At 47.6% G+C, this 25,902-nt stretch overlaps 1 protein-coding gene across 5 annotated transcripts in view; it reads left to right on the top strand.

The window, feature by feature from the left end:
* The window catches only part of TPK1 (thiamin pyrophosphokinase 1), a 257,388-nt gene that overhangs the window by 161,829 nt on the left and 69,657 nt on the right, over window positions 1-25,902 (top strand). For all 5 annotated transcript variants that reach the window (XM_036011004.1, XM_036011002.1, XM_036011003.1 and 2 more), the window contains one exon: window positions 16,212-16,323. In XM_036011004.1, coding sequence (XP_035866897.1) covers window positions 16,212-16,323 — 112 coding nt within the window. The remainder of the gene's footprint in view (window positions 1-16,211; window positions 16,324-25,902) is intronic.

The raw sequence follows: 25,902 nt of genomic DNA, 5'->3' as shown, positions 1-25,902 counted from the left end.
CCGCACTGTCCTGTGCTGTCTCTCCACCGCACCACACTGACTTCTCATGCAGCAGATGCACTCTGGTTTTCCAAGTTTATTCTATTTGAGTACATAAGTTTAGGTCAGGAGAGAAAGGACCAGGGATATTTTTTAATTTATTCATCGTGTCGGAGAAGTGGCAGGTTAAAATGTACTACTTAAGTTTAAAAGCATATAGAGTATATATTATTGTTCTTTCACTTGCAGAAGTACGTTATTTATGTTAACGATATTAGGATAGCATCTTCCCTCATTTGAGGAAGTAGTATCTATCTTTCCTTTTAGAAGGCATGCTTTTTTTGTAAGTTACTTAAAGAATTGAACGAGGTCATTTATTAATACTCAAAGCTAATAAGGCGTCATTCTTAGCTCTCAGAAGAGGGACATAAATATAAACAACTTTAATGGGGAAAAAAACTGCCTGATTTCAAAAGCTTTCCTTTTCTGCTTTCCAATGTCAAGTTGTCTCTCGAATAGAAAGGAAGGTGGATCAGCCCGTTTCTACGTAATGAGTCCTGACTTATCTCTGTTGGACACAATGGCAACCTCGCTCCTGACACTCCAACGCCCAATGTTTCTAAGCATTAAACAGTTCATTGTTAAGTGAGTCATATTTTTTAAAAAATCGCTGAGAATTTAAATTTGCCACAAAGTTGCCTTTCTCCAGTAGTAACTTCTGGACCAGCCGTGGCATCCAACCGTGCTCAGAAGACTGGGGTTCAGGTTTCAACGGCTGCGTAGGGAATACATCCAGAGGGCAGCGCGGTGCGTTGTGAAATTTCCAGAGGTTGCTAGAACGTACAGTAAAGCAGTAAAATCACGTCATGTCAAATCAGTCTAATCATGATTTGGTCGTATTGGCTTTTCTTTCAAGAATAGGCTGTCCGCCCTGGCTGGTATAGTTCAGGGGACTGAGCGCGGGCTGCGAACCAAAGTGTCGCAGGTTCAATTCCCAGTCAGGGCACATGCCTGGGTTGCAGGCCACAGCCCCCAGCAACCGCACATTGATGTTTCTCTCTCTCTCTCTCTCTTTCTCCCTCCCTTCTCTCTCTAAAAAATAAATAGATAAAATCTTAAAAAAAAAAATAGGCTGTCCACCCACGCATCTGGCCCGTGGGTGTGACCGGGGAGGTGACTGAGCAGTGTGAGGAGCAGCCTGAGAATGGAGGCCGAGGCCGAGTGGGCTCCCGTGGCCGGAGGCGAAGTCACAGTCGGGCAGCCCCCATACCGGCACCGCGTGGAAAACGGAACCGCCTGCTGCCTCTTGTTCCCTCCGTGGGCTCATCTGACAGGACTAGAGAGGGAGGAAAGATGAGCGACCGAGAGCCTGTCCCCCCCGCACGTCCATCGTCCACGCATCAAACCCACCTCAGTCGCTTTTTTATTTGCCAGGACACAGTAATGACGACGAAACAGCTAAGGTGCGTTGACCGAGAGCCATGTGCCAAGCGCTGTGTGCGCATCATGAATTCACCCGCTGACTCAGTGGGGTTGCACAGCTCCTCAGTTTTACGGCCGAGGGGACTGAGATGTAAAGAGATTGATTTAGCTGTCCGACGCTACACAGCCAGTCGGTGGCAGGACAGCCTTTGGTCCCAGGTGGCCAGACCTGGCGTCTGCGCCGAGGCTCACTGCCCCTTTGCCAGCACAGTGACACACATGAGCTCTGATGCCGCACTGAGACCGAATCCTGGTGTTTTCCTGTGGAAGTCCTCTGGATGGCCTCAGTGGGATCCTCTTAGCTTTTATTAAGGTAAACAACCAAATGGAAAAGGCAACATTTAGTTATTTTCATAGATAAATAAAGAGAGAGCTCGTTGATTGACGACCATGCCTGCCCGTGAAAGAGCCTGAGTTTTCAGCTGTTCTTTGCATGGGATGGTTTTTGGGCCCCTCCCCACGCGCATCCATCTGTCTCAGGGGACATGCCCGGCGGCCATGGCTACTGAGTTGTTAGACGCCAGAGGTGTAAAAAACAACGTTACCAATTATTAGAATAAAGGCTTCTCATGACCTCCTTCTTAATGCTCTCTACAACAAAGAATTGCTGATCTCTTATTTAAAAAATTTAAAATATTATGTCCTGCCTTTTATTTATTAAACACCTCTCTTTAATTTGGAGTTTTCCTCCTCTAAGTAGTTCATTGCGTATACATGTGTGCGTCTGCTTCACTTGCAATTATGTCATTGGCTTGTGTTATATTGTGTCAAAATAACACATACTTTGCACATTTGAACTTGGGAACCAAATGAGCCATGGTAGGATTAATTGTATGTGCAGATACTAAGTCTGTGATAGTATTTAATTTGGATCTGGAGAATGAAAGAAGACACTAAAATTCCAGTGACATTCAAGAACTGTTTTTCAAGAACACAATCTCTATTTTTTACAATCCCAAAGCCTGCTTTCTTACGGGTGACTTCGGAAATTAAACCCTCAAAGCATCCCTGGCGCGCTGGCTTGTCCGAGTGCCAGCCGGCGCTCCACGATGAAAATGTAGTGCCTCCCTTGTCCTGGTCTAGAGGGGAGAAGTGCCATCCATTATTTAGAGTCTGATTTATGCCTCCAGAGAGTGGCTGCTACTGTCTGTGATTTCGGGGAAGCTGGGTATCAAGGAGCAATTTCCCGAGGATTGAGAGCTGGTGCAGTGTTATGAATAAACCCAGGGAGGCGGCGACCTTCCCTGTCAAATGATAAGGCCATAAATGTGCTGGTGATTCTGCTGTGTTGTGATTACCTGTTCTTTGCGGCCATTGTGGAGTTTCCAGGATGCCATAAATTGGCAGCAGCAGAACTCAAACAGGACTTTTTCATTACATGAAAGGACTTAGAAGAGTGGTGAGTGCAAGGCAGAGGGCACGGGAAGCAGCCCCCGTGTGCTCCTGAATTGCTCTGGAGGCAGAGGGTCCGCTTTCGGAAACTAGATAGTATCCAAGTCAAACTTAAAGTGACTGTGCAGCCGCGTGTTGTCATCTATTCAAATGATATAAAGTGAATGACTTTGGGGGTAGGAAGTGAGGTGTTTTGGTGCTTCCTCCCCACCATGAGGAATTCTTCACAAAGCACAGCTCGCTCTTGCTGTGATGTCGTCTTTTTAAGTAATCACATACAGCGTAGCGAGTTGGGTGCACGCAGTGTCATTAAGCATAAAGCGTTCTGTTTTGGTGATTGTTATCTTTCTTAATTTTTTATTGCATTTTCCCCATTACCATTTAGTCCCCTTGTACCCCCTCCCCCTGCAATCACCACACTGTTGTCCACGTCCAGGAGTCCTTTTCCTCTTTGCTTAGTCCCTCCACTCCTGACCCTCCAACCTCAGCTGTCAGCCTGCTCTCCGTCTATGAGTCTGTCTCTGTTTTGTGTGTCAGTTCACTTTGTTCATTAGATTCCACATATGAGTGAAGTCATACAATATTTGTCTTATTAAGAAGAAACTTAATGATCGCTGGGGAACCTTTTCCCCCAACCCTATCCATACCTTTCCCAGGCTGAAAGCTCTGGGAAGAATACACATGAGGGGAGATCAGTTCATATAACACACAGGTAAGGGGGGGCGGAGTGAAAGGCTGGTGGTTTTTCTCTAGGAACAAAGACAAAACAGCTTGTATCAATTCCCCTTTTTGAAGGCAATCCATACACTTCTTTGAACAAACGTAAAAAGGTGCATGTTTCCCTAATCTGTTCTATAGACATTTAAAGAAGCAGCAAGAACACAGGAAACGAGAAGGGAAACAACGGTGGGGAAGGAAGGTGAGGCAATGCAGGCCGAGGCACCTGGAGGGGGCAGCGAGAGGCTGAGCCGGTGCTAGGTATCCTCTGCTGCGTCACAAACACCCCGGAATGTGCTGGCGTGAACTGACAAGGAACAGCCCTGGCCAGTGGCTCAGCTGGCTGGAGCACTGTCCCACACACCGAAATGTGGCGGGTTCATTTCCTCGTCAGGGCACATACCTGGGCTGCAGGCTCGATCCTCGGACAGGTGCTTGCAGGAGGCAACCAGGTGATGTTTCTCCCTCTCGTGTCAATGTCTGCCTGTCTGTCTGTCTGTCTCTCTCTCCGCCTGACCCTCCTCTCTCTGGGATGGGTGAACGTGTCCTTGGGTGAGGACTTCTTTAAAAAATGACAAGAAACATGTGCCGTCTCTCACAGTGCTTCTGTGCATCCAGCACTTGGCCTTTCTGGCCGTCCCAAGCCCGGTGTCTCAGGAAGTCCAGTTGTTGCAGGTGTGCCGTGGTGCCAAGGTGGCAGGTCGGCGCTGGCCGGCCGGGGCGAGGGGGCCGCTCCGTTTCCTCCGTGCGGCCTCTGCAGGGCGTCCTGAATGTCCTCGTGACGCAGGGATGGGCTTTCCCCCGAGCGAGTGACCTGTAAGAACGAACAAGGGGGAGGTGGAGCAGCTGGCACGTTTTCCTGACGGAGCCTAGAAGCCACACGCCCGCGCCTCCGCCGACACACGCAGGTCAGTGCTATTCGGTGAGGGGGTCGGCGTGCAAGGACAACACACCGGGAGGCCAGCCGGGGTCAGGGGGTGCCGTGCCGGGGCTGCCCCCCACAGAGGAGTATGGTGAAGGAGTGGCAGACACGCACGCACCCGTGCACTCGCTCCGAGAGGAGAGGGCAGAGCTGGGCGGCTCCGCTGAGCTGGACGTGGTCCTGCTCGTCCCACGCCGCACTTGGTTTGCGACCGACACGCAGACTGCGGCCACAGCGGTTGGTCGTCCCCTCCCACCTAGCGCGTCACGTCTGCCACGCTTCACCGTGTCCTGCACAGCTCAGAGCTGCAGCGCTCAGCGGCACGGAGGCGAGGCTTTCCTCTCCGAAATCTAACCGTAGTCTCACCCCACGACATCAAAAACCAGTGCCTGGAAAAAGTCAGCGTTTGCCCTCCCTGATGTTAAAGACTCGAACCTTATGGGTAAGAGGCACGAAACTAAGACTGTGATGACCGTTAAGGCTGTGATTGATACACCTTGAAAGGTATATCTATTCCAACATTTCGCCAGCACACCATATATAGAATATTACAGGGCACCTTTCAAGCTGCCTGCAGAAGGCATGATCATTCTAACATGCTTGACGCAAAAAATAAGAGGCAGGTGAATTGACTGTCTAAAATTAAATGCAATACGTTGTTCAGTTGCCCATTTTATTTTCTTTTTGAATGATCAAAACAATAATAGTCAGTGTCTGTAGATCCGCTCGCCCTGCGGCAGCCCCTGTTCTGAGTGCCTCACGTGTCAGCCCGCGCCATCCTCACGGCGCCCCTGTCGTCCTGCTGTGGCAGGTGGGACAGCCAAACGCAGACATGCGGGGCGGGGAGCCAGACCCACGGAGCCTGTCGTCAGCTCCCGGGCCCTTTGCCACAGCGCCGTGCGTGGGGCAGCCGCGCCTAGCCCCGCGCCACACCGGGGTCCTGGGTAATGACATCGCTTCTCTCCGACACGCACGCAAGCTGAAGCAGCAAAGCCCGGGGGGGCGGGGTGCATGGAGGGCTTTCCGGAAGCTGTGACGGTTTTTCATGAGGGGTGGGCTCAGTGTAGAGGAGGTAGGTCCGTCCAACTTATTTTTTAAAGGGTCACGTGGGCTCCTGGCGGGGTAAGGGGAGACCTCCTTACAGTGACTTGGATAGGATGGTGGTGAGGGACCTTGTGAGACGTGATGGGGATCTGGGTGCGTTTAGAATCGAGGGTGAGTGGGTTTCCTTATGGGTGTGGAAAAAGACCACCTTTTCATCTAAGCCCTTGGAAGGGTAGGGTAAGATACCCCCTCAGATCAAAAGCTGTGAACAGGGCGTGTTTTTGCTAAAACATCAGGGTGAGTCCAGTAGGCAGCTGAATGTTCAAGACCAGAGTTACAGAGAGAAGTCGAGGCTGTGGATCCAAATCTCAAGGTGCACCCGGTTAAGATCACTGGGGGCACGGATGGAGGTGGGTGAGGGAGGAGGGCCCAGTGACTCTAAGGAACGGCCCCCGCCCCCGAAGCAGTCCAAGTTCAGGGCTTGGGAGACAACAGGAGCAGTCAGCCAAGAGAATTGTGGGCGGAGAGGAAGACCAAGAGAGGGTGGTATCCTGGCAGCAAAGTGAAGGTGGCAAGTGCAGGAGGACAGAGCGATAGCCCGTGAAGAATTCTGCTGGGAGGTCAGATCAGCTGAGGACTGGTAACTGCCCCAAGGTTTTAGCGAGTTGGAGGTTATTGGTTATCTTCACGAAAGCAGGTTTGGGGAAGAAGGTAAGGACAGTGGCTCATTTGGAATGAACATGGGGGGTTGGAGACAGTGCATTTAGACCCCCCTTTCTGGGGGCTCCCGTGTAAAGAGGAGCGAAGGAATGGGGTCAGGGTAGTGAGGTGGCAGCAGACGCAGGAACTGGAGGTTGAGCATAGTTACATGAAAAACAGCTAAGCTTGGTGCTCCCTTTTGGAGAAGCACTTCCTGTATCCCTACTACGTGTCTAACATTACACAGAGTTTGAAAGATATAAAAATCAGAGGTATATCTTCTCCCCTTGAGATACTTACCTTCCAGCGTGGGAGTCAGACTTGGAGCAGTGTGCCGTGGAGCCCGGGCATGTGCAGGAGGCCCGGCTGCAGGCTCGGGAGAAGGCTGGGGGAGGAGGTGGCCGGTGAACTGGGTGTTGAAACCCACACCACCTGGATGTTAGCCCAACTGTCTCTAATTAATATTATGTAGGATCTGGTGGGGGGGTGGGGTGACAAAATTGTCCCTTTTGTTTCAAACTAAAAGTAGTCAAATCTTGTAAATAATACCTCTGTGTGTTCACTTTCTTAATCTTAGCCTGGTCATTGGTGATGCTTTAAGCATTCTTTGTCAACTTCTGGAAGAGCGAGTTAAGTGTGTTTTGAAAACACAGATGAGTGTCTCACATTCTTATCAGCACCCTCCCTATATTCGGTCACTCGCCAAGGACAAATGAGTGGAGGCAGGTGGGTGATGGCAAATGAGACGGCTATTCCTTTATTCATTCGTTTACTGCTCAGGCATTTATTACTGAGGATAAATTTTGGGCAGGTCTTAACAAAAGCTTGACTTGGAGATTGAATCTAGGGAGCAAAAAGCAAGAACAGGAAGAACAGCCAAGGAATGACACCGTCTGACTGGCTGTTGAGGTTAGAAGTCCAGAAAAACACGACGATGCGGTAATGATAGGTGGACTTTCAGTCACGATGTACTTGGGTTTAAACCCCACGTCTACCGGTCACTAGCTGACTCATCTTGAGCAAATTCATGACTGTACTGCGTCTACAATCCCTGTCTTAGAAGTAACTCTAGCCCTGGGTGGTGTGGATCAGTGGATTGAGTGCTGGCCTGTGAACCAAAGGGTTACCGGTTCGATTCCCAGTCAGGACACATTCCTGGGTTGTGGGCCCGGTCCCCAGTAGGGGGGATGGGAGAGGCAACCACACGTTGATGTTTCTCTCCCTCTCTTTCTCCCTGACTTCTCCTCTCTAAAAATAAATAAATAAAACCTTTTTTTTAGAGAAGTAACTACCACTCAAGGTTGTTGGGAGAATTTTGGTGCTCAGAAAAATATTAGTAAAACATAGAAGATATTCAAAAATTGTTGCCATGCTTCTCTCCCTTTTTCTTTAACCAGAACTTTCTCATTATTTCCTCTAGTTTATAAAGTTTGACAGTCATGCTGGGGGTTGAAATAAATAAAGAAATGCAAAGTATTTTTTCTGCCCCCTTCTTCAGCAGCACTAACAATATCCCACGAGCATCGTGAACTTGAGGGGGAAAAACAAAACAAAGCCAGACGCCGACTCTGTAACCAGGTAGAGCGTCAGCCACGCCGCATCTCAGCTAGCAGAAACACTCCCTGGAGTCGATGCGGGTAGGATGAGGAACAGGATAATGAACAGGATCTTCGCAGTGGTTCTCCCACTCTCAGACTTCCTCCGCCACCCCCTCTCCCCTGCCAGCCTTACTCACTTGCACCGTCTGGGTTAGCAGACAGGAGCAGTCCTGGGGGTTGCTGGCGCTGAGCAAAGGGAGGGGTCCGCCAGAGGAGGGTGTCCTGCTGGGGTCGCTGCATGAAACTGGGCGCTGATGGCCTATTGCAGGGGATGCCCCAAACAGCTCTTTTCTGAAAGCTGGGGTAGTTGACGTACAAGGAGGAAAGTTGAAAACATATTGCTGGGCTGGAGTTCCCACCCACCCATTTTCAATCCTGAGGAAAATCTGGCTAATAAGTCCAGTAGATTTGCAGTCTGAATTACATTTTATTTATTTGCTTGCATGGAAAAAAGAGAATCTTGTGTTACATTAGCACCAGGCTCAGGTTAACTTGAGAATTACAAAAAAAAAAAAAATAACTGTAAGGATTGCATTTTGGATATGATGACCAGATACGAGGTATGAGACCCAGAAGAAGTTCTCAGAACTTTCCAAAACTCCGTGACCAAAGCTGGGGAGGTGTGCTCCCATAAAGGACAATTTCAGAATTGGAAACCATTAAAAACATAGTTTACTGAAAACTTAGAGCTTCTATATAGAAATGGAGATATAAGTGTTCTCTTTAAGATATTTTAATGTCTTTTGAAGGTTTAACAAAAAATATTTTCTCTTTCTCCATTCCTGCTAAATTTCATATTAGTCTTATAAGGAATAATCACATTTATTCTCTTTTGAAAATTACTGAGACAAAGTAAGTAGGCATCTATAAAATAAAATTTAAAAAAAGAAAACAGAAAAGAGTAGATAGAAAACTTGTATTCGAGTTAAACTGGGGACCTGGTAGAGGAAGAGGGACGAGTGAATCAGCTTCATAGTGTGGATGCTGAACGCCCTGTTCTCGACACCTCCTGCACCTCAGCTCATTTCCTTCTCAGCCCGGAGATGCAGTATCGTAATGCCCATTGTACATGCGAACGTGAAAAGTGCACTGAGTGCAAACCTCAAGGTGTGTTGTGTGTGTTATTGGTGGGGCATTCGTCGTTCCTGGTTGTGTGTGGTTTTGTGCTGGTGTTCAGTTAAGCACGCGCCATCTACACAGAGAATTCCGGTGTCTGTAGTGAGTCCTCTCAGTTCAGCTGATCCCTCCCTCAGCTACTCAGAAGTGGATAAATATTTTTCAAGTCTGTTGGCATGTTTTGTATGGATACTTTTCCTTTTGCTCTAGGCCACTAATTGGTCGGATGTATATTAGACATTAATATGTTCCTTCCACTGTGCTATATAAATAGAACGAAATAAAGGGTCTTTATCTTCCAAGAAAATTTTATTCTTTGCAAGGATACAACATGAACCCATTTGAGGGATGCGTTAGAATGAAAACAAAAAAAGCTACATTTTTGTAGTATGAATAAAGATTATAACCATTGGAAGCAAGCGATCGACGTACACTGGAGTATGCAGGGAGTTCCCATGAAACCTAGAGCTTGCCCTGTGCCCTGTGGTTTCTGTGGGTGAAGGGCAGAGAAGCAGCACGGGAACACACGGGAACAAGGCGTCCCGGCGATTCTGCGTGTTAGGTGGGTTGCGTTTGTCTGCAGGTATGTGAAAACTCTGTGGTCACTCTGTGACTCAAAGCATATTTCAGTGTAACCGGCCCCGTTTCCCCCGTCAGAAATTGTTGCTTCTGGGATATGTATTGTCTTTCACAGTCATCAAAGTGTGTGTATGTTTTGGAGGAGCCAAGGGAAGCACAATGAAAGGATAGGATTAAAAAAAAAAGCAAGCATGCATACCCATATGGAGGTGATAGAAAATAAAGCATAAATGTCGATTTCATCAGTTTTAGTTTTAGTTTTTAAACCCTTTTTTAAATATTTTATTTATTTATTTTTAGAGAGGTAAGGGAGAGAGAAAGAGAGAGAGAGAGAGAGAGAGAGAAACATCAATGTGCGGTTGCTGGAGGTCATGGCCTGCAACCCAGGCATGTGCCCTGACTGGGAATCGAACCTGCGACACTTTGGTTCACAGCCCGTGCTCAATCCACTGAGCTATGCCAGCCAGGGCCAGTTTTATTTTTAAATAGTCTAGTGTTCAGGGCTTAATGAGGAAATTAGCTGATAATCATAGTCTTTTATTGTCTCTAAAAATAATAAATATTTCATAAATATTGTTGACTTTTGAATAAATAGCATTCAGAGGTTTTCGTTTGCATAAGCATCCAGTATTGGCGCTGTCTAATTGGAGAGTACGCCTACCTCATGTCAAAACACACCTGGTTTCAGCCTGAGGTTATTAAATAATTCTCAAAACATACCACTGAAATGTTCTGGCTGTGGAAATATTAAACCGAAACATCGTAGTTTCAGATGCTATATGCAAAATTATTATTACTCCAAGGCAGTATTTTTCTAGATGGATCTCATGAAACGCAGAGTCCGTGGGTCGTGGGAGGGGCAGGCAGGGCATCCTCAGTCGAGTCTGTGTGGGAAGCACTCACTCAGGCATCGTGCTGCTGCACGGCCCCCAGCATCTCGCGTGCTGGCCATGCGCACGGTGACTTCAAGAGAAGAGCCTAAGAAGTAGTCTCAGGAGGAGTGTTCTGTGGAGTGCACTTTGACAAGTGTGGTTCTGCCATGACTTGAAGCTCTAAAAGCTGTCTGTGGGTGCATATTGCATTTTCAAAAGGAAATATTCTGAATTAAAGAAATAAATAGATAAGTGTACTTGCATGTAATGTGGACTCAAGAAAGGCTCTTTTGAATAAAAGCAATACACTTGTGTGTTGAGCTCCACATTTATAGATCAGAATGAAAGAAAAATACACACGTCTTCCAGTTCTGAGATGTTCAGCTCCAGGTCCCCCGGGGGAGACCATTTCTCTCGTGCCGACTTTCATGCACCTGAGCGGGCACAGGATGAACACGTGTCTTCGTGTGGGGTGGGTAGCTTCTCCTGGGAAATGGATGTAGATCCTCCCGGGGTTTCCTTCACCGCTCTCACCTGCAGCTGTTGAACTTCCCGTGGTCCGGGCTGATAACATGTTAAGTGCCTGGACAAACTAACAAATGGTGAGCTGCCAGAGACTGGCCTTGCATTTGATCAGAGTACAGTGGTGTCCCTGAATACTGGGGTGCCTGGGTGCCAGCGATGTGAGCTGCACTAGCCCTGAGCGCCAGCTCAGCATTAACAGCGTCTGATGAGTGGTTCTCCACTTCATGAACTGGCATCGCCATCGGCCCCCGAACCTTTTACCCTAAGTACCAATATGCCCTTGCTCTCCCTGGGTGCCAGTGCTTTGTGGGTGGTCTTGTTCAATCGCTGCCCATTTTCTGACACCCACCCTAAGATAACTGCGGAGAACTGGCATAGTTGTTGGGTTTAAGGATTCAGAGATGTAAACAGGATTCAGATGCCTCAGGGTTTGGTATTTTTGCAAAAGCAAAATCTAGGCCGAGCTCTGTCTTTCCTCTCAGTCACGGGCCAGTCATTCGTAAAGCAGGGGCAGGTAATAATAAAAGTGGAGTGACAGTGACCTCTCCTGCCTTCATTAGGGCACCCTTTGTGTATCATTGTGGTCTGGGGAAAGTGTTGTCACTTTCCAGAGTCTGCCCGCCCTTAACGCAGGCACAAGGGAGGTTTTGAGTGCAGGCATCAAGCAACATCTTTGCTCCCTTTCACCCAGTTACAGTTTCGTATCTTTTCGAGGCAGCCAAGGTGTTAAAAATAGCCATGATTGGAAGAGCTTACTGTCTGATGGATTCTTGTTCCCGTCTTTGCTGTACAGAGTGCCCGTGGCTGCAAAGGCTCAGACCGGGGACAGAGCGGGGCCTGCGCCGAGATTCAGGAGAGCGGTGGAAGTGGGCGACTCGCTTGGGTGGGGGGTGCTGGCCTCCCGTCTCGTCCTGAACCTTTAGGGAAGCTCTTTACCGTCAGGCTGCGTGCCCACCTACACCAGATCACACCCAGGCTAGTGCCTCTCACAAACCTGAAATCTGAGGCATGAAGAGCAATTCCTCATGCCGTTCGTTTTTGAAAGATGCCACACACGCCTGAGAGTACAGGAGGGAAGCACCACCTTGCTCTCCTTTAACCGTACAAAGCTCAGTCTGCACGTTGGTAAACACAGGGGCCACACACCTGTGGCTAAACCTCTTTTTGGAACCAAAGGAAAAAATGTTAATTGAGTGTAGGCCAAGGCCTATCTGTAACTCCTTGAGTCCACAAACTACTTATTCTCGATTAAAGTTTCCAAAGGGTGTTGAGTTTGAATCTTAAACAGTGAAGAAGGCAGTGGGCGTGTAACAGGGCTGCGTGTTTCAGCAGCAGGTTTCACCCCCTCCCGAGAGGATGGACCTTAACACGCCCGTGCGCCACTCCCATTGCGTTGTCCCATGCAAGTTGGAGGATCGAGAATCATCTCCCAGGGACTTAAGATCCACGAGTTGAGAAATTTTCCCTTATTCCCTTCATCATCCTCACTGAGGGGAGCTGGGGCACCCCAGACACGAATGTGTTCGGTGGGCAATGACCAAGCCATTAAGTCGCAAACAGAGGGAGGAAAACCTTCAACTAAAAGATAGCAACTGACTGTAACAGCCCAAGGACACATGAGTCCCTCTTGGATACATAGGGAAGCCACAGCCTCGCACAGCAGGTCACCAACACCTGAGACAGAGGTAGAGCCACCTGGGCCAGGTGTGCATTCCAGCCCGTCTCGTCCAACCTTCTCTGGCCCCCAGCGCCCAGGAGGCTATGGGTGACCTGGCACTCCTGGTCCGCGTGCTCTCTGAGGGGGACCTGGGAGGACAGCCCCATCAGCCTGGGACCCGCCCAGGTGAGAAGTCCCCCTGCACCACAGCACACCTGCGGGAATCGGTTTCCACGCCACCCTCTCATCCACCCTCTCCGCCATGCAGGAGGCCTTGTTACCACTTGCAGAACGTGTGAGAGAGAGTGTTGTAGCTGGCAGCTGCAGGTAACAGCCTACGTTGCATTTAGCATCTGTATCTCAGAGGCAATTATTTCCATAATGGAAGGTAGTGGGCAGAAACCAAACTCAAATTCATGTGACAAGTTCTTCCATGTAAATCAACCTAGGGAAAACTTCTAAACCAAGAAATTAAGGCAGCTTAAACAAACAAACAAATAAACCAAAAGTCACCCTGTTATTTAAGAAAATTAAGAAGTCTGTCAGGGGTCCTGAGCGGCAGCCTCGGGTGCCTTTCCTGTGGCCGGCACGCGTTTCAAAGCTGCGTGTCATCACCGTCGGTCCCATGTTACAGGTGAGAAATGGAAAGGCTGCTGTTGACAGACTTTGTTTTTAATCAATAGGCTTCATTTTGAGAGCCATGGTAGGTTCACAGAAAACCGAGCAAGTTGGGCAGAGAGCTCCCCGGGAGCCCTTCTCCCGCCCGCCGTTTCCCGTCACCTCGCGCTGGCGAGGTGCGCTTGTCACAGGTGTGAACCGACAGCGGCACATTGCCCTTAACGAGAGCCGGTCGTTTGCATTCAGGTTTTCTCCTCCTGTCGCACATTCTGCGGGTCTGGCAAATGCATAATGTCATGCATTCACCACTGCAGCGTCACACACACACAACAGTTGCACTGCCCTAAAATCTCCCGTGTGCCACCCTTCCCGCCCCCAACCTCTCACCTCGTCTGTCCGTGAGGGTCCCGACTCCGCCCTGTGGCCTTTGCACGGGTGCGCCCTCGGCCTGCCGACCTCCTCGTCCTCCCTCCTCGGCATCAGCTCCTGTCCACCCTCCAGTTCCCACACGGCGTCACTGCTCTGGGGGGCCCTGCCGGCCCGCTGCCCCCACTCCCCAGCCCTGACCCAGTCCCGGATCTGTAATCTTTCCCCAGAGGGACAGGTTTGCCTGCCGCGCACGCGGCACGGTTCTCAGTGCAAAGCCGTGTGGGCAGCTCCTCTCTCGCGCCGGCCTGGGGGCCCCGGGGGTGAGAAGCACAGCCGGCCGAAGACCGGGCTGTTTCAAACCTCACCCCTGGTCCGCTGCTGCAGGTCAGCTGTGTTAGCCACGTGTTGTCGGTGCTACCCGGTAGGTGTTCTGCCAAGAGTAGTATTTAAATCCATCTTTTTAAAATCTACAACTTTGGGCTCGATTCCCTGATTTCCATACAGGGAAAATGATGCCAAGTCTAGGGCCCATATACTTCCCTCCACTCCCCCTCGCCTAGGCCTCATGGGGACCACGGCATTGCTTTCACGCTGTAGGACGTCATAGAACGCTTGTAGAACAGCCATAGTGATTTCTGTGCTTTCACTCAGAATTGGTGCAAGAAGAAAATGACCAAAGCGGATTATTCAAGAATGAGATTAGTTTTTATTTCATCCCCCAGTTTATCTGTGGCTGTAGTCCCATTAGTCCTCTCTCTAATTACAGTTCAGAATTTTTAGAGTATTTTATTTATTTTTTCTCCAGAAGAGTCTGAGAATTTCTAAGCCTTGTATCTAGGAGACGCATTTGTTGCTTCGTATTTCTGAGGTCCTGGTGCTGACTCGCTGGTGCTCATCTGCTCGTGGCGCTTGGTCTTCGCGGGCCCAGGGGGACTCCCCGGTTGGGTTGACCGGACAATCTCTCCCCTCCCACCCCTGAACCTCGTGTGTCCTCCTCGCGCTTCCCGTAGACAGACACGGTAGTGTGCGTGCATGAGAGAAAGGGTGTTGTTGCGTGTGGGCTTGCTTTAATGTGTTCTTTAATGGACGTGTTCTGTGCTTTACCCTGATTCTGCTTCCTCCTGCATATTGTTCTCTAACCCCCCGGGGGTCTCCTCACACGTCCACACACAGGGACGTGTGTTGCCTCTCTTTATGCTCCAGGCGTACAGGGTCCGCCACAAATAACGCCCCTTCTTTTTATCACAAAATCTTTTACTACAAAATCACGAGCATGTAATTCCATGACATGACAATATCACACCCAGGCCCACCGCATGCCAGTTTAGGTGAAATGTTCAAATTAAAACTGTAAATCATTACATCCATATTCTTACCCCACCAGCCACACTCAAGCAGGCCTTCCCTCTGCCAGACCCTGTATTTTAAATTTCTTTTAACATTTGTCTATGCATTTGAATATCGTCAAGCCCTTTTAATCAAGTGTATGGCCTCCGAGTGTTCGGAGCATACCTGTGTGTATGAATTATGTAGGCACTGAAGACCCGGATGGACTTGTATTAAATTTCAAGGACTGATGTGAAACCTAGAGAATTGCTTTCCTAGTAACAGCAACCCTTGGGTTAAGACAAGAAGAGCATACTCATATATTGAGGGCTTAAATAAAGTTGTTAGAGTTTATAACAGAACAAAAGACATCATTGGAATAAAAGTGAAGTTACTATGAAAGGATACTTAGTCTTGTGATGATGACTTGTAATCATGTATACACTAAAACATTAGTTTCTTAAAGAATATCCTTTGGAATGTGTTCCCTCTGGGGTGTGTGAATGATGAAAACACTTTTTTTATTCTGTTATTGAATGTACACCTCAGCATTTCCCATAAGGACTTGAGGCATCTTCCTATAAAGACCATCTACCCTGGGTGGAGAACAAATATGGAAAATCATTACTTTGTAGAAGAAAAGGGGTTTCCAAGTATTCCTTTAAAAGCAAGCATTGGCGCTTTGGTTGAGCATTATACTTAACTTCTCATGAATGGAAAAACTTGAGAGTGTGGTGAATCGTGTACGTTTTTGTGATCAAAGTGGAAGACTCGGGCTCGCTCCTTGGGCAGACCCTGCTTCCCAGCGGAGGCACCCTCCCTCCCCCCACTCCCCGCGCATCTCCGTGCTGTCCGAGGTGCAGGAAGCCGGCTCATGACCACACGCAGGGCTGACATGGAAGCTGGAATTCAGAATCTCGTTTCTCAGAAAAAGCAGAGGTTTTACCTGGGAACCAGTGTCTTAGTTACACTTGAGCAAGCATTGGATTAAATCCCCAGAATTCTGAGCCACGGTGCCTGTCGCATGTGGGCTCAGTTCAGTCTCCGGAGTTGGCAGGAAGGGACAGGCAGGAACCTGTGGTCCGCCCCTTTTACGTGTGTGATTGTAGACACGTTTGCTTGCTGCATCTGTAGCTTCCTCCTGCGCAGACGTGGTAACGCACAGGAAGCTACCCTGTAGCACTGTCGCTAGGGTTGAGTCAGGTGAAAGTTCCCGGTGCTGCTCTGCACACACACCGGCCGTCGTGTCTTCACTGCCCCTTGGCGTCCCCCCCTCCCTCGTCCCCGTCTTACCGAACCTTCCTTCTCCACCTCAGGGCAAGCACAGGCTGCGCGTTGACACCGGGCTGGAGGGTGACTGGTGTGGCCTCATCCCCGTGGGACAGCCCTGCCATCGGGTCACGACCACGGGCCTGAAGTGGAACCTCAGTGAGTAAAGCCCTCGCACAAGCGAGGTTCTCTCTCTTTCCTTTCCTGGGAAATGACCTCGGTGGCACACCCAGGAGTGGGAGCGCTGCTCTGCTTGGTGAGGGTCTGCATGGCCCGTCGTGGAACTGCCGGGCATGTTCCAAAGTGGCTGCATCCTTTCACGTGCCTGCAACAGTTCCGGCTGCTCCGCATCCTCACCAACGCTTGTTACTGCCTACTTTTCCGATGCACATCTCAGTGGGCATGCAGTGCTCCCTCACTGTGGGTTTTGTTTGATTTTTCCTGGTAAGTAATGACATTGAACACCCTTCCGTGCGTTTATGGACCATTGGTGTGGTTTCTTTGGAGAAGCGTCTGTGCAGACCTCTGGCTCACATTCTAGTTGCGTTATTTCTCTTTCTAGGCTGAGCTGTAAGATTCCTGTGTATATATTCCCAATACAAGTCCCTTATTAGATATATGACTGACAAATATTCTCTCTAAATTTTTGGCTTATCTCTTGATTTTTCTGAACGGTCATTGGCTAAAGTCAGCCATTTAATTTTGACACAGTCCACTTTTCCTTTTGTCAATTGCACTTTGGTGTCGTACCCAGAACCCCCTGCCCAGCTGTCCTCAGCTCTGTGTGCTTGGAGCCTGCTTGGTTTTCCCAGGGGGGTGGCTGCTCTTCCTCACAGAGCGCGTTCTTCTCGAGGCAGACCTCGGAGGTTTTATGGGACGAGCTGCTCTCCGTGAATTTTAAAATGTTTTCTTAGTGCTCATTGACTGTATTCAGTCCTAGTCATGCTCAAAGCGTCTGGTTTGGAAAGTACAAAAAAGGGTGTGGATCTGTCCGTGCAACAAAGCCGATTCCGAAAGAACCGTCAGGCCTTGTGAGTCAGCTGGAGCCTAAGAGTCACGGTAATATAACAGAGGGCTCCCCTGGAGTGTCAGAGGGACTGATTGTCTCCTGGCTGACCTGTGCCTCTGAGGCTGTAAAAAGCCCACTACAGGGCCATGCCATTCTTTGATAACACGCAAAGCTTTCAGGTTCCTACAGGAGATGAATATTTCAAGAAATAAATAACTTGAAGATAAAAAGATACTTTAAAAGAACTCTGTACGAGCCACTGCTGGAGCAATCGGAAAGAAACTAGATATTTCGAAGCAAGTGTCCGGAGACCTCATCCGAACGTGAAGGTCACAAGAACCAGTCTCTGGTGCAGGCACAGGGGTCGGGCCCCGGAGCCGGCTAGGGGACGAGACGTGAGCTCACTATATACAGAAGCTTTCGGGAAACGCTCCAGCCCAAACCAGTCGTGCTTTAGAGCTCCCGGCCTTTCCCAGGACCCCTCTGTGCAGTGGCGGACGCCCTCCTGGGTCGGCAGTGACCTCACTTTTCACTGCTGACACCCAGGCGGGAGCAGCACCGAGGGCAGGGCAGCGGGGCTTGGCCCTGCGGGTGGTAGCCTCAGCCTCCTGTGTTCTACAGGGACCGGGGAGACTCAGGGTCGGCCTCGGTCTCCGGGGCTCTGCAGGACGTCCTCTGAGCCTCTGCACCCCGCGGTGAGTGCACCCCCTGATGCTGTGTAAGGGACTTTATTCCGGGAAGGGGGCCGTGGGCAGGGTGTGGGCGGGGTCTTTACCCTCCCTGCCTGGGGTGCTGTCTGGCCCCGCCAAAGGGCCACACTGTTACTGTTCATGTGTTTACAGATTGCTTTGAATTTTCGAATAATTACTTTTTTCTCTACAACTTTATGAAAGGAAGTAGCAACTTCACAAGGTGTTCAAAGCAATGGAGTTGAGACACAGTGTTTCATAAATTAGCGGTGACAAAAGCAATAATCAATGGGATCTTCCGATGGGTGGCATGACCTCACAAAAAGGAATAAAAATAACTGTGAAATGACATCATGGCGACTTGGAGAGAACAAGTCCTTACCTGGAACAGCCCCTGTCACTCGGTGCCACTGTCTGGCAGTAGAGCCCTGAGGTCAGTGTCATCGTGTCCATCACACCCAGCAAGTGACGGGCTGGGGCCGAGCCTGGCAGAGAAGGGAGATGCGGTGACACGGTCAGGGGCTGCCACCGTCTGGGCCAAGGGGGTGCACCAGGCCTTGCAAGGACTCACCTGTCAGAGGCTCCGCTGCTGGTGGTCTCCAGGCTCAGCCCCTCAGTCTACTCCTGCTCTGAAACAGGGTGCCAGGCGTCCTGAAATCGATCTGGTTCACTCAGCTTAATTTGCCGTATCTCCCATCCCATCTCCATAAAGAAGTGCAGCAGACGCCTATGCATCCATCACCAAGTGGATCTTTACAGGTTTTACTTTGTAACAGCCCGCTGTGAACTCTCTGCCACACGGGCCTGGTTCAGGAGTGTCCCCAGGCCCGACGCAGCCGGCAATAAAATAACGGCGTCCTGGCTAAGCGCACCCCACCTTCAGGCGGCGTCCCTCATTGCTCGGACACTGGTTGTTCCAACGTGCGCCCATCCCAGGAGTGAACGAGGTTCCCATGCTCCATGTCCTCTCGCGGCTCCTGGTCCTGTCTTGTTTGGTCGTCTTTGCTGGCCTGGTCAGTGGCCATGACATTTCCCTGTGGACTCTGCTGGGTGGGGGTGTGGGTGGGGGGAGCATCCTTCTGTAGGTAACGCGTCACAGTGCAAGTTTCCTCGTCGGCGGGTGGACACTTTCTCGTGCCCGTTAGCCACGGGGCTAGTTTGGTTTATTCCTTACTAATTGTTAGAAGCTCTCCAGACCGTAATTATCATCTTCCTGGCTGCAGTTTGACTTTGTGCATGGGGCATTTTCATATCGCAGAGATCGTGGTAAGTTAAAGGTAGTCACATTTGTGAATCTTTTTCTGTAAGATTTGTAAGTTTTGAGTCTTAATGATGCAGACCCCAGCTCGTGGGGTCCGCCACATTGTGGATGAGATAGGAGAAAGTCACATGGACTCCCGAGTCCCATGGAGGAAAAGGGACGGTATGGCTTCTCTCTCAAGAGGAGGAAAAAGCCTTGTCCCTTTCCTCGACCAGCTTTTAGTGCTTTTCTGCTCACATTACATGAAGGCCCTCATTGACTAGGCACAGGTTCTCTTTAGGTGGTTACCTTTTACAGAAAACAAAGGAGCCAATGCTGCTAAGCACATCACAGAAGGATATTTGCAAATGCAAAGGGAAAACTGGCTGAACCGGTTACACTCATCCTTGGGAGGTTTAGGACAGACTTTAGGGAGTTACAGTAAGCACTTGCTGCCTCAGCTCAGGGTGAGAGAGTTTTAGCAAAAAGCAAGTCTCAAAGTGGCCAAGGTACAACGCAGGCCTGATTCCCCACGGGAGAACCTATCTGTGAGCGTGGGTCCTGTGCATTTCCCAGTGGGAGCTGGGCCCACGCCACACAGAACGGTCTCTTATATCTTAAGACCTCATTCTGTTCCCCATGGTCATAAAGATGTTCTGACACTTTAGTTTTATGTTTTATTTTTAGGCCGTTTCTTTCACTTGAAATCTATTTGAGTGTATGTCATGAGCTAGAGGTCCATAGAGTTTTGTTTTCCCTTCTGATAACCGGCTGCCCCAACATCGTTTGCCCCCCTTTCTCCAATGATGTGCAGGGAACAGTTAAGTTCTCCTGTTCGTAGTGTGTCTCTTGGATCTCTAGGCCGCTCCCCTGCCCGCATCCCTCCCGCATCCCTCCCGCACTGACGCCTCACCGCCTCAGTGGCCTTGGCCTCATAATGAATGCGGAAATGTGGTCGGTTCAGTGTCATAACCTCTCTCTTCATAATTGTCTGGGCTGTCTTTGGCTTTGTGGTCCTCTTCATAAATTTTAGCATTAGCTTAACAAATATCAGATGCTAGTCCATTGTAATTTTTACTGGCATTCTGTTTGATTGACAGAGTAATTTGTGGAGAATAGAACAAATTAGGGAAGAAAATTTCTGTATGAAATTGCATATTTTCTGTTTACACAGTTTATAGTTTATCTCTACTTTGAACTTTTAATTGTTCAATAATTAAAAAGTTTTCTCCATAAATATGGTATATCTCTCATATAAGATTAATTTCAAAAAATTTTATATTGTATATTGCTATGATAAGTTGTTCCTTTTTAAAAATTAATTGTTTCAGTTCATTGGTGGCATATAGGCATACAATTGATTTGAACATATTGTATTAATATAGCCGTGCAATTTTATTGTTTCTAAAAATGTGACTATAGGTTCACTTAGGTTTTCTACAGAAATATTTTTGTTAATCAAGTTTTCTGTCTTTTTCAGTCTGTAACAAATAGTATTGTGTTCAGTTATGCCTCAATGAAACAATGGCTTTTAAGAAAGCCTATTTTTTTGCAAAGTACAGTGCAATAGTTTCTTTAAGAATAGAGTGCTGTGGTATGTATACACTTACAGTTTAAATAGTGATTTGTCATCCTTTCAGCAAAAGCTTCTGTATTTAATTTAAGGATGAAATACATTCACTTCGTGGATGTAGAAATCACTCTTGAGTGTAGTAGTTATGATTTAAATAAAACTGTTTTAAAATTTGGTATGAAACTAGAATTAGGAAGACTCTGAAGTCTGCTACCATTGTTAGTGCTTAGGTGTTTATATACTTTATATATTTCTACTCTCCATTCTAAGGATTTCCAGAACCTCTTGGCAGTTTGCTACTTTTCACATAAATAGAGCCATTTCTATTCAACTCAGTCTCTGTTCTAAGTGTTTTTTTGTTCAAAGGATATAGACTATACACTGTCTCTATTGAAATTCTAAATGTTCTTTTAATTGTAGATTTGAGGTCAAAGGGAAGCGTGCTCTGTCCATACCTAAAACAGCCACTGTCTTACCTCCCGTAGCAGCGCAGAGGCCGGCACGGTTGGCAGGCAGGGCTTCCCCAGCTTGTGCCTGAGCCTCGCAAGAGGTCTGGTGTGCCCCAGCTGCTGTGCCCACCCACCCCCATCCTGCCCCCCCTCCCTATTCAGCATCAGGAGGGAGGGCAGAGAAGAGAGGAGGATGGGGCAGTGGCAACACAGAGCGCAAGGCCTCAGGGATTCCCACAGTTCCCAGAAATCTTCTCTGCATCTAGCCTTTTGCCTTAGTGGCCAAAATGTGTCAAATACTGGCCCCAGCAGCAAAGGAGGCTGTGATGTGCCATTTTCTGTCTAAGGGATTGTCACCCCGTGTAAAACGAGAGTCTGTCAGTGAGGAGTGACAGAGTGAGTTAGGAGCCTGCTCTTCTCTCTCAGAAAATGTCTTTGCTTCATCCGCCGTCTTGATGAACATCTTAGCTACCAATACAATAAAAATACATTTCAACTTTCTTTTATCCATACCCTTATTGGTTTCCATTGTTGCTGTTAAAGAATCCAGTCAATCAAACTAATTCTTGTTTATAACCTGTCGTTAATGCTATCCATTCTTTCTTATGTTTTTCTTTGATACTCCGCAGTTTTACTGCACTCTGTTTCAGCATAACCTTTTTGTTATTGTTGTTCTAGTGGTTTTCCCTCTCTTTGCTAATTGGTGTAATTCATTGATTCTGGAGAGTTTTCAGATATCCTCATTTTTCAGATAAATACCTAGTTCAGAACTCCAGTTGGTGATTTGCCCAAATTCACATTAGTGCTATTTTTCTTCGTTTCCAATGAGTAAACAAAGTGAAAGTCTCTCCATGTGAAACATACTGATGGTAAGGACACCACTGAGATGAATTCAGGATAAAGACAACAAGAGGAAGGTAACTGTGGACGGGGGCAGGAGCGTACTGTGGTGTGAGGGAGAAAGGAAAAGGAAAATACTGGGTGGGAATGGAAAGTCACCAGGCAGAAAAATAAAAATTCTGAGGGACAGAACTTTTCACTTCTCTGCCCTTGTTTCTAAGAAAAATATTGGATGGTGTTACCCTCCATTTTCCCAGGCCTGCGATTTAGAACGCTCAGGTTGGGTTTGAAATTGTGTGTTCATTGTTCCCCCTTCTGTGTTTTGTCAAAGAAGCACAGTAATAAATGACAGAAGGAACTAATTTTATTGCATGGACTGAAAGAATTTCAAATCTCCTAACCCGAGTGAGTCATGAAAGAAAAATATATGAACAACGAGTTTGGAAGGATTTTTCCATCTCCGTGGAAAATAATTTGTACCGTGTGCGTGCAGGCAGAGTTCTCCGTGAGGGTCTGGTGTGCCGGCCCAACGAGGGGACGGCCGTGCGCCCATACAACTACACAGGCTCATGGCGCTGTTTCCCCGAGAGGCGCTGGGTTCCACCCCCACTGTGATGCGGGCAGTGACCGCAGTCAGCCGCCGTGGTTCAGCTGCGGCTGCACCCACCTAGTCACAGGCCTTGGTCAGCCAGTGCCGCCCGTGTGTGAGAGCTTTCATACTTTCAGTTGTCCTTGTTACTGTTCTAATCACTGCTTTTCTAGACCAGTGCTTAAAGCTCTCTGACCATGTGAGAGCAGCATTTCCAGTCTGGGTCAAGGATAAGGTCTTTTGTGTCTTAATTTGTTAAAAGTCAGCCCTGGCTGGCGTAGCTCAGTGGATTGAGCGTGGGCTGCGAACCAAAGTGTCGCAGGTTCAGTTCCCAGTCAGGGCACATGCCTGGGTTGCAGGCCACAGCCCCCAGCAACCACACGTTGATGTTTCTCTCTCTCTCTCCCTCCCTTCTTTCTCTAAAAATAAATAAATAAATAAATCTTTTAAAAAAGATGTTTCTTGGAATAAACTGTAAACTTTAAAGCATTTTTTTTAAAAGTCAATGACCCACTTTGTATTGAATTAAAGATGTTAAAATTTTTACTTAAAACACATGCTTTAGAGATTGAAGGTTGGCTTTTGGAGGGGGTGGCTCAGTCTTCCCCAAAGAGGAATTTCAATAGTGATGTATTGAAATAATTATTTTTTTCAACAAAGCTGTTTTTTTTCATAGTGTACGTCTTCTACATATTTTGTTAAATTTGCTTCTAAGTATCATATCACTTTGATGCCATTGTAAGTGGAATCATTTTCTTTATTTTTAGATTATTCACTGTAGGTGTATAAAAACATTGATTTTTAAAAATCAGCTTATATCTTGCAATCTTGCCGAACTCATTTATTAGCACTAATGCTGTTTTAGTGGATTTCTGAGGATTCCCTGTACAGGAGATCATGTCATCTGCAAGTAGAGGTCGTTTTACTTCTTTCTAGTCTGGATACCCTTCATTTATTTTTCTTGCCAAATTGTCCTGGATAGAACCTCCAGTATAACAGTGAATAGTATTCAAATAGTATTGAAATGCTAACAGTATTTAAATAATAGTGAAAGTCTCAAAGGCAGCCACCGTGTCCTGCTCCGGCTCTTGGGGGAGAGCATCCCGTCCCCCGTCCCCCGGCATGACGTTGCACCCGGCCTGTTGGGCTTTCACAGGCGTCGTTTATCGGGCTGAGGAAGTTCCATTCTCTTTCTGGTCTGTTGGGTTTGTTTGTTTGTTTGTTTGTTTGTTTTTTAACCAGGAAAGGGTGTTGGATTTTGCTTTTTCACTTGTATATTAAGATGATGTGAATTTTTAAAAATTTTATTGATATCCCTGGCTGGCATAGCTCAGTGGATTGAGTGCAGGCTGCGAACCAAAGTGTCGCAGGTTCGATTCCCAACCAGGGTACATGCCTGGGTTGCAGGCCGTAACCCCCAGCAACCACACATTGATGTTTCTCTCTCTCTCTCTCTCTCTCTCTCTCTCTCTCTCTCTCTCTCTCCCTCCCTCCCTTCCCTCTCTTAAAATAAATAAATAAAATCTTTAAAAAAAATTTTATTGATATCATGTATTACATTCATTGAATTTCAGATCTTAAACCAAACTCACATCTCTGGAGCAAATTCCACTTGGTTATGATGTACAAATCCTCTTTATGTTTTTCTGCATTCGGTTTCCTAGTATTATACTGAGATTTTTCCATATTTTTCATATATTCCTAACATGTATCGTTCTGTAGGTTTCTTCTCTTCAGCCGGTGTTAGTGTCAGGATGTCCCTGGCCTGGAGAGAAGCCAACGAAGGCAGCAAGAGCAGAACAGGAGTGAGGCGGGTCTCGCTGGCAGCACCAGAGTGGGGGAGGACCCAGCACAGCAGGCGCTCTGGGTGTAGCGGACACCTGAGTCCTGTTCTGATCCAGGGTTGGGAGGTGCCCGCCCCTTGTCCCTTCTGCTGGTGTGCCACCTGTTGGAGAGGAGGGGAACAGAGACTGAGACCCACAGGGCCAGCGGGTCCCTAGTTAACACATGGCAGGGGCTGGCTGGTCCATCTAGGGAAGAAGTGCAGGCCACTGAACGTTTACTAAGCACACCTGCTGGGAAAGAAGCTCCATTTGCAGGAAGGTTCCATCCAGTGCTCTGTACACGTGCTTTTACAAAGCACTTACTTCTGAACATGGACGAGGAGAAACCCTCTCCCCTCTGTGTCTAGTTGGCCATCAGTGGTTTCCAGTCTCCGTGGCTTTCTGTTACTAATTTAGAAGAGTCACGAATGCTTCCATAGGCCTTTTTTTTTTTGCATTTTTTAATTGTTGTTCAAGTACAGTTGCCTCCATTTTTAAAATTTCCCCCACCCCACCCACTCCTACCTCCGACCTCAGTCCTTCCCCACCTTGGGCTCTTTCCATGGGCCCTTTATACATATTTTTATTTATAAATAAAAAGTGCTAGCTATAAGCACCAGTGGGGATTTTTTTCCCAATAATACCTGTCAACTAGTCTTTCAAACCCTAAAAAGAAAAGTTCTTTCACAGATTTATATTAGTTTAAATGTGTGGTTTGGGTCAAAAAATTTATTTTTCAGTATAGCTGTGCCTACAATTTTATATTTGTTTATATAACTTATGTAATTTGGAATGATATTTTTACAGAGGTTTCTCAAGGAAGCCTTACATTCCTATTTTTTTGGGTACTGAATATTTTCAAGTATTTGGTGAAACTCTAAAGTGTAACAATACACCCTTAAGTTCATTACTGTAGGCTGCATTGAGTGATTTCTTATATTTTGGGCTACACAATGGAAATAAAATATTACATTCTCTGTTGATGGGATATATTTAAAAATCTTAATGGTTACACCACATCCTGATATTTTTATGGATTCTCTATAGTAAGTGCCAGCCCATGACCATTTCTATGATGTACAAGCTGGACAGAACAAATGCTATCTCCTCCCCTTGGATTTTAGAAAAACGAGGGCACTGTGATGTGAAAAGGCATACCGATGTTTGTCTAGACTGCTGCTTTTCAAACAAAATAACTATGATCTAAAAACGACTTTCAAAGACCACACGGCTTCCCGGGCTCGGCGCCGGCCTGGGACCCCGGGCACCTGGGTTCCCAGCTCAGGGTGCCCCTCCTGGGCTCCTCCACTGAGAGGCATGTAGAACATTTGCATGTTTGATAACAGATTTTTATAGATAGATAGATAGATAGATAGATAGATGTATAGATAGAAAAACTTAAAATATGTGATAGTTGATAGATAAATCAAAAACCATAACCATATTTGTTAAAATTTCCATGATACAAGTTTTCGACTGCATCAGTTTCAACTTGCTGCAGTAACCAATTACCACAAACCTAGTGG

This window comes from Phyllostomus discolor, chromosome 10 (genome assembly GCF_004126475.2).
Source record: "Phyllostomus discolor isolate MPI-MPIP mPhyDis1 chromosome 10, mPhyDis1.pri.v3, whole genome shotgun sequence".
NCBI classification, from domain to species: domain Eukaryota; kingdom Metazoa; phylum Chordata; class Mammalia; order Chiroptera; family Phyllostomidae; genus Phyllostomus; species Phyllostomus discolor.
This window is presented reverse-complemented; position numbering and strand designations above follow the sequence as displayed.